The following is a 13,740-nucleotide window of genomic DNA, read 5'->3' as shown; positions in this document are numbered from 1 at the left end:
GCGTGCGTTGCGAAAATGATTTGAAGAATAATAAACACAATAGCCTCCATGTGGGGCGAAAGTATGCTCCACAGTTTTCCTCGAGCTACTCTCGCGGAAAACTGTTCATTTCTCGGAACAGATAATGTCCGCGGAGAAATATCTTAGCATATTCTCGCAGTGTTGGTTCTGCTCTTTATTTCAATTTCTTCCAAACCCACAAAAGCTCCAGTAAGGGATCCGAGAGGGTGCTGTTCTGTGATTTTCCGTGGGTGACTGAGGCGAGGGCTATGAACGCGAGAATACTGGCACGAGTGACGAGCCAGGAAAATGTCAGCGGTCGGTACCTAAATTCATAGATCCGTCACGTAACAATACTGCAACCACTACTGTAACGTAATAATTATCACTTCAAAGATTACCTGGAAGATTTCTCGATTTTTAAGATGGAAAAATCTTTAGATTCTCATTTAGATGACATGTAAGTTCGCTTTACATCTGGTCATGATTAGGAGATCAAGCATTCATTGCAAAAATGTTTATTTTAATGTTTTCTCCTAGCATGTCCGAACATGGCGTTATTGGAGTGTTATGTAGCGACCAACAAGGTCTAGCTCTGTCAGGTGAGTGTATAAAGCTCCTGTTTATAGACTTACATCTCGCATTTGCAGACATCAGAAGAACGCGTTTAATTATGTGTTGTCATTACTAATTTCCTACAGTTTGTAGTAGTGTAGGACTTAATTGTAGATTGTAATTTGAATTGCCACAAGTCACTCGCTGATCACATGACTTTGAATAATTATTTCATGATTAGAGAAAATTACTTCAATGTGATTGACTGAGAGCAGGCAAAATCTATCTTTAATTTTTGATTTGCACTGCCATGCAAATAATAAGGGTGCATTCATAATTTTCTCAGTCATAACACTGTAAATGTTTAATTGTTTGAATGTTCAAGGTGTACAATGTAAAATCCAGAAGATATCCATAACCCCACCACGCAGTAGACTTTACGTAGGACCCCTTCTCCTTCCCAGAATTTCCATTTTTTCAACACAAATCTTCCTCCCCCCACCCCCCAATATGTCCAGAATTCCCACAAGTATTATGTACACCTCCATACGCTGTGGAAAAATTCATTCTAGCAAGTTAGGGTGATAAAATTAAAGTAAACACCCCAAACACTAGGCCATCAGTATTACATATCACTGCTGTTTATTATTTTTGATCAATCTCAGCAATTTAAAATATGCACTAAGAAAACATACAGCAATTTCTTTAAAAAAGGCTTTAGAAGTAAATACAGTGCACACTGTAGACAAAATGGTAACTTGTCAAATTGCCTTCCTATACGATGCAGCCCTTTGAAAATGTAGTAAACTTTCTGTTCAAGACAGATGAGCCAAAGTGTGAATGAAACTGACGCCATAATTCTATCATGACCACACTCAGAAACAAAAGCCAATTTTTACAGCAAAATTACATACAAATGAATAAAGGTAAACGAGAATAAAAAATTCTCAAGTTTCTGAAATTGTGACATCATTTCTACCAACTGTAAACTTCTGAAAGTAATGACCCTCGTTGTATTCACATTTAGTACATGTAGCCTTTGGGGCTCGTTACTTTCGAGGGGTTGTTACCCTTAGCATATTTTGAGAATTCCGGTTGACGTTGAACTATGTTAGAGATTAGGACTTGATGAAAACCAAGCTGTCCTTTGTGTTTTAATGAACATCTTTAAGCTTTACCTTATAGATGCAAGGGAAGATTTATTGTTGAAACCTTGTAACCTTTTGTCTTGGCCTTATCTACACCACTAATGAACTTCTGTGAAAAAAAATGCTATTCCATGCAAATGAAATGGGAGTTTTTAAACCATACCAGAAAAATATTAAATTTGCAACCATTACATTTGGCTCACCATTAGCTTTAATCTTTTCTTGGAGACAATGGAGCTGTGATGTGTGCAGAATAAGGAATAAGTGATCTGGGGGAGGGGTAAAATAGTGTAATTTCAGAAACACTCTAACTTTATTGAGAGCATTTTCATAGCACTCACTTCTTTCTGTCATTTTATAAATGCACTACTCAATTCTAGTAGTGCCCATCGATCGCCCACAGACCAACCCTACACAAAATCCCTGGGGTGCATTTGGCAGGGAGACAAATTCCCTGGGGTGGAAACAAATAAGTAGGTCAAATGCCTCAGGTTGAGAGTTAATAACAGGACAACATCATGTAAGCTTGCCTTCTCTACCACATGCGAGACCAAACCCACGAGGATTACAAATGCTTCAGGGATTTCAAGTGTACCGCCCCTAGCATTAAGGTGTGAACAAATAACTGGCTATTGCCTGGGGGTATAGGCACTGCTGGAATTGGCTAATGCATTATATACAGTAAAACACAGATGTCCATTCCTTGATCTATGTCACATGCTTGATTTTATTTTGGTTTTGATTGAAGTAGTAATAGAAGTGCACAATTTTTAACTCTTTGATTTGATTTTAATTATTTATCTTCCTTCAACAGCTACAGGTACTGCAAATCCTATGTATGCAGGACATGTTTGCTCCTTGGTGCAAAATGCAAAGAAACTTTATCCAGGCACTGAAGCTCAGCCAGTCATCTGTTTAGAGTCGGATGCATGGTAAGATACTGTTATGTGTTATGTGAAGTGTATAGTCTACGCTAACTCAAGTTTTAATCTTATACTGTAAAGTACCAGGAGTACTGTAATGATCCTTGGGGGTGTATCATCGAGTTACATGTACATACAGTAATGCATTTGGGAAGAATGGAGAGCATGACAGAAGACTGTAAGGGTTGTTTGAGGCATAGTCGAGAGTTACATTGTAACTGTAGTTTTTGTAGCATGAATCAGTTGTTTTATAACATTGTCAATCAGTGAAAATAATGGCACAACTTTAACCTTACTCACATTATAAGCATGCATCATTGGACTCCAGTGTATGCTTTACTGAGTTTAGTAGCATGGCTTTGCTAACTTTATGACAGCAGCGTTTTCCTATTTCCACTTTCAGACAGTTACAACTCTCAGGGGGTAGATGTATTACTTTTTATTAGTTGGCTAAAGCAAGCAATACATTTGTCCAGACTAATCCCTCTTGGTAATATAATTGAGCTCTCAAAATAAATCTCAACAGTAGATGAATTCTAGATAATTCCCTCAGAAAAAAAAAAAATGATGTTGTAACATCAGACAGATTGAAGTACTTCCTTTGTGACAAGGCTCATCTGAAAAATTATCAGATCATTTTGGTTCCTGAAGGTTGTTGTATCTGTAAATCTGTAATGATCGGATAGCACCCGGGGTGCTTAATTTTATTTTGGTAGCTCATTAAATAATTATTACACATGCCTATTGGAGAGGGGGCACGTATCAGGGGCAAGGGTGTATTTCTTTTTGAACATAAACATCTGGGGTGGATATATACATGTACAGGATATTACATGGATGCCTGGAGATAAGAAATTTCTGTTTGGGTGTTGAAAATGTTTCACAAGTGAGTGCAGCAAATGAGTTAAATATTTTCAACACTAGAAGAGATTTAATGTTGTATCTCGGAGCAGTCATGTAATGCTCTATTTATTATGTAAAGAACACTGAAATACCAAACCATTTAACTTCCACTATTAAAGGTATGATTTATCATGTAACCATACTAACTGTGGTCTTTTCTCGTAATAAGGTATCATTTTTTTGTGTGAAAGTTCAAGTGGTATTTCATTGGTGTTTATAATAACAATTAAAATACAATCCTTTTTCTGGTAACAAACAACAACAACAACAAAACCTGGACTCAAGAACTGTTACAGTAGGGACCAACAGGGGCTTTGATAGTTTTTGTTAATCAAAGGGGAGGTAAATATCCACCACTTTGACCAACACTGAAGTGAATACATGTAATTGGTTTAGTACATAAATCAAAAAAATACTTTATTTCGGACAGTAAACCATTTTGTTTCTCTTTGGCTGCTTGGGGTGAATCATAGTGCTTTGCTAATCACCTCCGAGTTAACCAATCAGCACTTCTGACAAGCACTATTCTCTTGTGTCGTATATACTAATGTTCAATATAATGCTCAGATGATAAGAAAACCTCTTAATTCATTCACCTAATCACTCTATTCTGTGTCAATTTCTTTAATGTTACATTCACTATGGGTGGACTTATAAGAAGGAAATAGAGGCACTTATTAAAAGTCAACTCTCGGTGGGAAGTGTTCATTAGAAAGGGGACTGTGATCAATTACATTACTTGCTTAGATATTTTTTGTTTTCTTCTTGCAGTAATTTACTCGTCCGATCAGAAGGAAATGTAACAGTTGCAATCCACAAGGTCCCATCATGAACACAATAAATATTGAACTTTTGTACTTAAAATTGTTTGTAAATGACATTTTATTATCATTGAAGGAAATATAGGTATCTTAGAATGACTTGGTGCACGTGGCTCTTTTCTGTGTTTATTTGTCAACCAGGGCCGGGTTGTTCAAAAGCCAGTTAACACTAACCCAGGTTTAAAAGTTAACCGAAGTAGTCATTTTCTTGTATAGAAACGTTTTTCACTACCAATGTTTTGAGTAGTTTGAGATTATTCCAACTCAAAATTGAAGGACAAACAATATAAACAGAAAACATCACCGAAAAGTTAGAAAACTGAAATCACAATTCTTGCTAATCCTAGGTTAGCTTAATCAAACTTTGAACAACCTGGCCCAGAAGAACAGAGATTAATCCTTCATGATAGCACCATCCTCTAGCATGTCTCCTCACATGTTTGATTCAGGTCCCTTGAACCTGAAGCCGTAGGTTCAGCCTGAAAAATCCCAATAATTACAGAGTTTGTAGAGAGATTGTTTTGTGTCTCTGCTTGAGCAAAGGGGTGTTGAGGTGGGGAGGGGGGGGGGGCGCACATCAATTTAGAGGATAAATAGATGAGACAAAACATCTCTTAGTTCATGACAGCCATTTTGGATATGCAGTCCTCTGATACAAGGTCTGTGGAGGTGCAGTGTCCTCATCAGTAGTTTGTTTGACTCTGGATCAAGCGGTCTGCATTTGAGCCTTAACCGGGGACGTTTTGTTAGGTTTTTGTGCGAGACACCTTTTTGAATTTTCATGTGTGCAGTAAATCCAGTAATTGACATACATGTAGATGCAGAAAGGCATGTGAAGAGATATGGCAAAGAGATAAGGCTAGCAAGGTACGTTACTTTTTGCCAGTTGTCACAAAAAAGATTGATAGTCTTGCTAGGTATTCTACTTAATAGAAAGAATGTCAGCCTGTCACAGCTCCTCCTCTCCCTCCCTCCTCCGGCGTCCCAACGTTTCTTCGAGTCGTACCCACTTATACCCCCGGGTGCAAATGTAGAGAGACCCACTGTGTTCATGAAATGCCACAACAACCCGGCCAGTGTCCAAACCCGAACCGTACAAACCAGAGTTTAGCAACTTTAGCCCACCATGTACAAGACCCAAGACCTACGATCTTAGATCTTAGATCTTAGGTCCTCAGCACTACATGTAGGTCTTAGGTCGTGGGTCTTGGGTTTTGGGTATTGATGTCTTGGGTCCTGGCCATGGTGGGCCGTAGGTCTTAGGTCTTGAGACCCCCACCACGCCCATCAAGTCCTCTTAGTGCCTTCCAGAAATTTTCACTCCTTAACCTTTGACTGCTGTTAGCTGTAAAGAATTGGGATTTTTTTCTTACTCACCATGCCAATTCTTTTCTTTACATTCAAAGCTTTTCTCCGCAACGTTCAGATTTATAAATTGCTGCCTCTCCTCCATCCTTTCCCATTTCATATTTTCTTTCCCAGTCTTTCTCATTTTCAGTCAAAGTGCGTTTGACAGCATTAAGGTTGTTATACCTCCCAACTCAAGTACTTCTTATTGGAGCAGAACGTGTCATGTGTCATGGATCAAAAGTCACGAACTTCCGAGGGAAATAACAACTTGAACTTTCGCAGTGATCAGGTCGTGCACCTTGAAACTGCGGAAAATTTGTGCGTCAGCCGGTGTCAAGCAAATTTTTTTTTCTCAGTTTTTTTCTATTTTGAGTTGGGAGGTAGAACAAAACATTTACTGACTGGCCCCACGTGAAACAGTGAGTTTTGTTTCCCCTCGACCCCCAGTGTTCCTCTTGGCTTCGCCTGGGGGAACATTGACGGTCTCGGGGAAACAAAACTCACTGTTTCCCTTGGGGTTAGTCATTAAGTGCTTCTTGTCATGTATCAGCAGGGTTCATAACAAGTCCAAAATCTATAAAGATTGGGTAATTTTTCAGCTATTCCAGACCTGGAAAAGTATCAAAAAGTATCAAAAGCCAAGGAGTCAAACTTTATGCATTCTTCAGCCCATTCGCCAACCGTTCTCTTCGGTCGAGCGCAAAGCACTCGTCAGGGACTGGGAACGGGTTGCTTGTCGGTGCCATTCTTTGACGTCTTCGATCAAATCATGTAGAAGGTGGCGCCTCGGTTTTAGGCTGTCCAAGCTTCAGAGTTGAGGATTTTCAGTGAAGTCGAGCAGCTCGCCATATGTGCTGTTATTCCAGGTAAGTGATTTCACTCATTGCATTGAGCCTAAAAAAAGTCAGAAAAAAAGTTTTTTAAAAAATGAAATAAGGTTTGAATTTTCCTTTCAAATATATGGATGATGTAGCAGCTTTCGTAAGTTCTCAGATGAATGGCTTGCTACCCTTTGAGAGAACAATAGAACAAACAACAGAAACAATGCCCCTAGCCCTAAAACAACAACAGCTGCTAACAATGAAGAGAATTACAAGCTTACGAGAGCTACTACACTTCTGAAATATATCAACCAACCCTGAGCCAGAAAAAGTGAGGGTAATTTTTCACGATGCCGGAGAGAAGTCGGACAATTTTATCCTTACGGAAAAAATGGAATTTGTGAAGGGACGCTAGAGAAATACTTTTTTAACTTTTTCAAAATCAATTATTTACGATTCTAAAGATGGCGGCTTATCGGTCATTGTTATCCCAATTAATAAGCAAAATATCAACATAATCATATTTAAGCCAGGATGATCATGTTCGGATCGGCATGGATCAGACCCGAACCATACCGACCCAAGCCGACTGGACTCGATATGACCCGACTCGACCCGATCTGATCTGACTGTCCCGTGTGTCGGAAATGGGTCCAAAAAACCTGAGACCACTTACCGCCAACTAGCTACCAATGAAAAGTCTTTATCAATCAGGTCTTCTCACGCGTTATGCAGTGAAGTCATGTGTCGTGACAAAAACTCTTGTTTCATTTATTATTTCATTTATTATTGCCTGCAACGCTTAAATGGCATTGTAAAGAAATGTAGTGTAAGTGTTTGTGTTTTTTTTGTTTTGTTTTTTTTGGGGGGGGGGGCTCTCTAGCCTCATCCCTCTCCTTGTTAACTTATCAAAATTCATATGAGATATGATGTTCTCTTTATTTTCAGATGTGCTGGCTAATTCAACAATCAAAGCAAGCTCTTCTTTCCCTCTAGAAGCTCCCTCTTTCTCGAGCCCTACCCACCCCACCCACCAAAATATCGTTGAAAGCTAATAACCTCCCTTTCCGTGTGCTTTAAAGAGGTTTAACTTTTGCCAAAACAAATCACAGTTAACTTTGTAAAGTTTTGTGAAAACGTTTCAAAGCTCAAAACCAAATATCATTTCCAAGATTGAGGACAATTTGAATTTCCCGCGCTCACTTTTAATAAGAAACATAAGAAGACGAGCTAATCAGATAAGCCCATTCTACTCGGCGCGTGATTACCAACTTTACAAAATTTAAATTGCAAATTATGCTTGTGATGAATTTTCCTCTCGCGTGCAATTTGTTCGTAGGTTAACCAGCCAAGTTGAAACTTAAAGTTGTAGAAATCCACCTTTGGCTTCGCCTATTGCTTCAAAAACAGTACCAAGCCTCAGTTTAAGATGGTCTATACGTTCAGAGCTGTGAAGAAACCCAAAAACATGACACAGGAACTTTGCTTCAACCAAACTCTGAGAGCACGTGCTTTGGAGAAACCAAGATGTCACGCAGCAAATGGCTTTTGAATCCTTCTCAAGGTAAAAACTGTCTTCGAACGTAATGTTGTAGGTTGTAAAATTAATTTAAATTTCTTGTCCTAGTTGGTCGGTGTTAAACAAGATATGTTACTGAAAAAGTCAACGACGGCCAATTGTCAGTTGTCAGTACTTGCAAATTATTCCTCGGTCACCAAGTCAAAGTATTTGGGTTACATTAAGAACTTCTGGCCATGTATCAGTTTCCCGAGGTTACAAGACGGGTTATAAACCTACATGCTAACAAAATATGGGAAATGGCTGTAAATGGGTTGCTTAAATAGTTCTTTTTATCCTTTTTCAGATGACGATGAAAAGGAGACATCAATTGCAATGGAACGTTACAGGTAACTTGACTCCTTAATTTTCACTTCAAAACTCGAAATTTAGACCTTCCCTACTGGCTATTACACATTTCTTTCTATGCTAGTTGTGGGAATTTGGGTCATTACATCCCGACAGTTTCCCTAGTTGATGAACTTCTTTATTCCCACCACCTTTTTGCTTGACCTTTATTGATCTCATAAAGAGAAATCAGATGTTGATCAAGTTTACATAATCTACATAGAAATGAAGTGGAAGCTTTAGGAAAAACTGAACATTTAAGTTATGAAAATTTATAGTGTTTTTGAAGACGTTTTATATATATTTACTTTTATCGATATGAATACGTACGCTTTGTGCTGAAAGCTGAAGCTCCGACGACATTTCTAGAACAAATTCAGTAATCAAATCTGTTTTTGTTTTTTTGTTTTTTTCAGGATTTGTGACAATGAAAAGAATGGAAGCAATGCGCTATGGTGTTGGAAACAAACTGAATATATGGAGGAAACATAATGACGAGAAAACACCAAAGAGAATACTAGACGATGGAGCAATGTAAGATAGAGTGTTAAATTTAATTCCAGCTGAAAATCTATTCAAGAATATTAGGCACGGCTAGATGACGATTTTTCTCTTGAATTAAACAACAACAACGAAGAAATATTTGAAGAAAAGACGATGGTCTAGAGCCATGCAAATTGAAATGTATATTTTTCGAACTACTGAAAACACATTTCATCGTTTCAGTTTCATTAAATTTTATTGTTTCATCAAAAAGTTTAACTAGTCCATTTTGTACGAGGCCCGAAAAATTCGTTGCTTAATTCTAATTGTCTTGTTTGTTGACAAACGAGCCTCGAGTATTGCTTTTCACTAGGATTTTTGGTTTCAAAATATTCGCGTAATTTCAATAGGCTTGCCTTGTTTCTGTAAAATGACTCCGTGGGTTTATATTTTTGAAACGTAGCACATCGCTCGCGGGATATATTATCGAGTTTTTATCGAGTTTTTATCGAGTTTTTAACGAGAGGCAAATTTTTTATTGCTTGTTTTCCAATGAAAAATTTCAGAAAGGAAATGAATTTGTCAAAATATCGCGGAACCACTAATTAGTTTCGAACTCTTGGAGTCATTTATAAGAAGGAAGGAAAGCTTGTAATACTTTTGACTGCCCGGCTGCCTTCTATTTTCGCGGAGGAAATATTAAGGTCTTAAAAATTAAGCACTAAAAATTGATCTTTGGAGAAACGAGAAATATTTCGTGCGTGGCTCGTCACAATTGTAAACATTTTGATGCCGTGAGGAGTTTCGAGCGACCTGTTTACTAAGTTTAGTTTTGAATTTTAAACCTCGCGAACGTTTAAGGCATTTGGGTGGTAGAATTTCTTGTCAGGCTAATCACGCATTGTATAGCTGTAATAAACAAGTTGGTAAAATTGATTGATTTATCTTAATTTTGTCGTGATTTTGAAGCGTTTTTTAGAAGACCTTGCATAATTGCGGAGGTTGTTTCTTCATAAAGAAACTGCAGCCGTAATTGCGCGCAGTCTTTGGAATAACGCTTCAATTCCGCTACAAAATTTTGACAAATCAAGTTTATTTTTTCCAACTTGTTTATTGCAGCTATACAGTGCGTTTTTTTTTTAATTTGACAATATCGTTGTAGTTTATTTAAACGTTGCTAAAAACATAGCGTTTTGTATAGCCGTTTTCAAGTGTTTTCCTTTTTTTTACTAGAATGGCAAAATTTTCAAAGATTTTATTAAATTTTCGTTGAATAAGTGTCGTGTAAAAGCTTTATTTTGGAATTCAGCGAATGCCTGTCTCTATATGCTCATCAAGGTAACCTATGTTGAAAATTTCAATTTTCCCGCCAAAAAACTTAGAAAAATACGGGCGCTTAAAATACGCATGTGCCAATTTTTTTTTGAAAACAAATTGTCTTATACTTCATGTACTCCGTTTAAAAAAATTTAATTTTCCCGCCAAAAAACTTACAAAAAATACGGCGCCCAAAATACGCATGCGCCAATTTTTTTTTTAATTTTTATTTAATTATTTTTTAAGTTATTTTTATTCATTGTCAATAAGTGCAATACTCTAATCAAGGGTAAAGTTCTCTTGCAATCTTCATGAACTAAGTAAATATCTCAATAAGGCATAAACAACAGGTGTTTCTTTTCAATTCTTTTATTTCCTTTAATTGTTCTAATACAAAATTCAATTAAATTAATTACAAAGGTGTCATCAAAAAATTTACCCTATATATACTAAGACTTTTGGCGGGAAAATTTGAAAAAATTTGCACAGCGTTTCTCCTGACAACTTTTTTGACAAAAATTTTAAGGGGGTACCCCATTGAAATATTCCCGCCAAAAAAATTTTAACATATACCATTTTGAACACAAACTAACGAAAAAATCTTGAATTCACTGAATATTTGTTTGTGTTCAAGATGGTACATTCCATGATGATATCTTGTTAAATAGTCAGCCGTAAAACGACGAGTAGCTAGAAATCTATTTACAAAAATGAGAAGAGCAACTTAAAATTTCTACTACTGCAACGTTTCAACACAACGTTGAGAGGGTCAAAACATTTCTAAATCGAAATATTTAAGAAAGTTTATATAGCCGGGTAACTTGAGCCCCAACTACATAAACTCCCTTAACTATAACGATTCTAAGATGTCGCCACCATCTCAATTTTGTGCAGAAACGCTGCAATTGTAGACATTTTAAGTGGCTCGTCTCGTTTCTGTTAATAGATTTCTAGCTGCCCGTCATTCACAGCTGAACTATTTAAAGTGATATCATCATGCAATATATTTCAAGAAGATAGCAAAGGTAAGCCATAAACCCGATAACTCCCACGAAATAATAATAAACCGCGTTTCAGAAATTCTAGAACTTCCGTCATTTCCAGCCGAGATGAAAAAGCAAAACCCGACAAATTAAAGGCCAATTAAAAAAAACTGTTCATGGCTTGCTTCGTTATCTACTAGAAATTACTTCCAGCGAGGTGTTAAGATTAATATCTGGTTATCAAGCTTCAAATTGTACCGCTATATATCATATCTTTTGTTAAACACTTTTAGCAAAACTATCGGTCAGAAATGAGAAACATTTTAGAAGAATCAGACAGTTGGAATAACATCTTTGGAAAAAGTTTGTCCGAGTAGTAGCAAGCGATAACGAAAATATTTTAGAAGAATCAGACAAATGGAGCTACGTTTTTCTGTAAGAAATGTAATGTGAATCAGAAAAAATGAAAGCGATGAAATGTTCAAAGAATCGGACAATTGGAGCCAAGTTTTGAAAATCAGAGATATAATGGTGGATTCTGTCTGTCTGTCGGTTGCAGACGAAAGCAATACCATTTTAGAACAATCAAACAATTGGGACTACAAACTTTTGTAAACAGCAGATCTACTCGTGAACATTTTCGGTAAAAATGTTTATCAGTCGAAATAGTAGCTTTAACATTTTATAATATTCAGACAATTGAAGCTACATTTCTAAAAACTCAATATATCAGATAGTACAAATGAAAGCCAAAACAATTTGAAAAATCAGACAATTAGACCTATAGTTTTGGAAAGAGTTGCTTGATACCAGACATAATTCATTACAGCCTCGCTGGAAGTTAAACAAGAGGATATATTTGGTTTCTGATTGACCTTTTTGCGCTTATTTCCCCTCCGACGAAAAAACAAAAAACAAAAAACAAAATATCAACCGAACGTTTTCCGTACAGAAATGAATAAAAGAACATCTCTTCTTGAAAAAAATAAATAAATGAAATAAAGAACATCTGCCGATAAATGTTGTATTTTCAGGATACAAAGATCAATCCAGAAACCCAATATCCTCTTCTAGAATTATTTATGTTCAAGGTGGCTCTGCATGCAAATACACAACAAACGTCAAAAAATGTTTGCACTTTTTACTAAAGTGAATTAAACGAAAAAAAAAAAGAAGCCCGATCGAAACAACGAAGAAAGCGTGAAATAATTTGTTGTGATCATGTCAACAAATGTTTCAAATTTAAATACTTGAATAAAGTGTCGAACAAATTCAGATATGCAAAAAAATCTTTAACGTGTTTCAAAACCTCAGATGATAAAAGAACGATAGAAATAGTTTCATTGACCACTTAATTAACTTCAAGCTGCAGCATTTTCAGATCAGTTGGGTCATTGATTAATTTTGAGCAAGGAAATTGCCTTTTTAACATACAAAATTCACATCAGATGAATTAACCACCGTGACCTTTCTAAAACAAATAAATTTTCAGGTCTATTTGTCTGCTGTTCGAAGAATCAATCAAGAAACGTCTTTAATTTCGTCTCTTAAAATGCTAAGATTTGAAAAGAAGAATTAATTCTCCGAGAACATAAAGTTTGATGGCTAAACTGAAGTAATTGTCCACGACCGGTCATTGTTTTTAGCAACCGCATTTCTCTTCAATAGACAATTCACATCGTAAATTGAAACTAGACCCTCAGGTGAACTTAGTGCTGAAATGCGACTTAGAGAACACAACAAATTAAATGTTCAGCGTTGTACTGTTTGTCCAATTTATCAAAACAGAATTTGTTATGATTGACATGATCACGTAACCAATAGTTACTATCACGGTTTGGTTTCCACATGCAGCGCCACCTTAAAATACTCTACAAATGTTATCGCCTAGTAACAGGTTTTCAAACTTGGAGAGTTGAGCGATTTTACACAAATTTGGAATTTTCAAATAAAGAATCAAAACATACTCGACTTGACAAAGTGCACGTAGTAAAGCATGCAAATGCCGACCGATAAAATATAGTTCAATCAAGTTGAAGATCGCTCGAGCAAAGAATGAAACTCTCCACCAATTGAAAAGATGCACTAAATGATAACTGGAAAACGGTTAAAACCTCTCCGTCAAAAATGGCAGAATTAATTAACAGTCACTGCCGATTTCATTTCATTTTTTTTACCGCACCCGAATGTTCCACTCGAATGCAGATATTTCAGCCGAGAAAAACAAAACAAAACAAAACAAAACAATTTTCACTGAACTACGAAGTTTTGAACTCGAGAGTATCTTCTCTAGTTTCAAGACTGCCATTTCTTATCGGAGAGATTTCAATTCAATCAAATTTTCGAAATGTATTCTCAACTTTGTCTTCATCCTCCCTGCTTGAATCCTTTTGATTTCCTCACGGTCTTCTTAACGACCCTGAAAATAGAATATAAAAAAATTGTATAAGGAACAAACCCAAGTGTGGAAACAAACAACTAGATGAGGAGTAAAAGAATTCACTGAATTTTTAATCAAGTGTGCGCGTTG

General features: G+C 36.6%; 1 protein-coding gene and 1 long non-coding RNA gene across 3 annotated transcripts; both read left to right on the top strand.

The window, feature by feature from the left end:
• The first annotated feature begins 340 nt into the window (after positions 1 to 340).
• Positions 341 to 4,449, top strand: LOC149097656 (ragulator complex protein LAMTOR5 homolog). Its single transcript, XM_089280029.1, has 4 exons — positions 341 to 460; positions 541 to 602; positions 2,518 to 2,635; positions 4,301 to 4,449. The coding sequence occupies exons 1-4, from the start codon at positions 426 to 428 to the stop codon at positions 4,359 to 4,361; spliced, it is 276 nt and encodes a 91-aa protein (XP_089136155.1). The 5' UTR covers positions 341 to 425; the 3' UTR covers positions 4,362 to 4,449.
• A 467-nt stretch (positions 4,450 to 4,916) lies between these two features.
• Positions 4,917 to 10,587, top strand: LOC149097655 (uncharacterized). Of its 2 annotated transcripts, XR_016204270.1 has the most exons (4): positions 4,917 to 6,566; positions 7,861 to 8,085; positions 8,387 to 8,429; positions 8,844 to 10,587. It is a non-coding gene; the product is annotated as an uncharacterized LOC149097655 (long non-coding RNA). The 2 variants fall into 2 exon arrangements; XR_016204269.1 differs by having other exon boundaries at positions 4,919 to 8,085.
• Positions 10,588 to 13,740: the final 3,153 nt, after the last annotated feature.

Source organism: Orbicella faveolata, unplaced genomic scaffold, assembly GCF_042242905.1.
Source record: "Orbicella faveolata isolate gen_17 unplaced genomic scaffold, um_ofav_v1 contig_47, whole genome shotgun sequence".
Lineage (NCBI taxonomy): Eukaryota > Metazoa > Cnidaria > Anthozoa > Scleractinia > Merulinidae > Orbicella > Orbicella faveolata.
The sequence above is the reverse complement of the archived record's forward strand: the minus strand, read 5'-3'. Positions and strand labels throughout refer to the sequence as shown.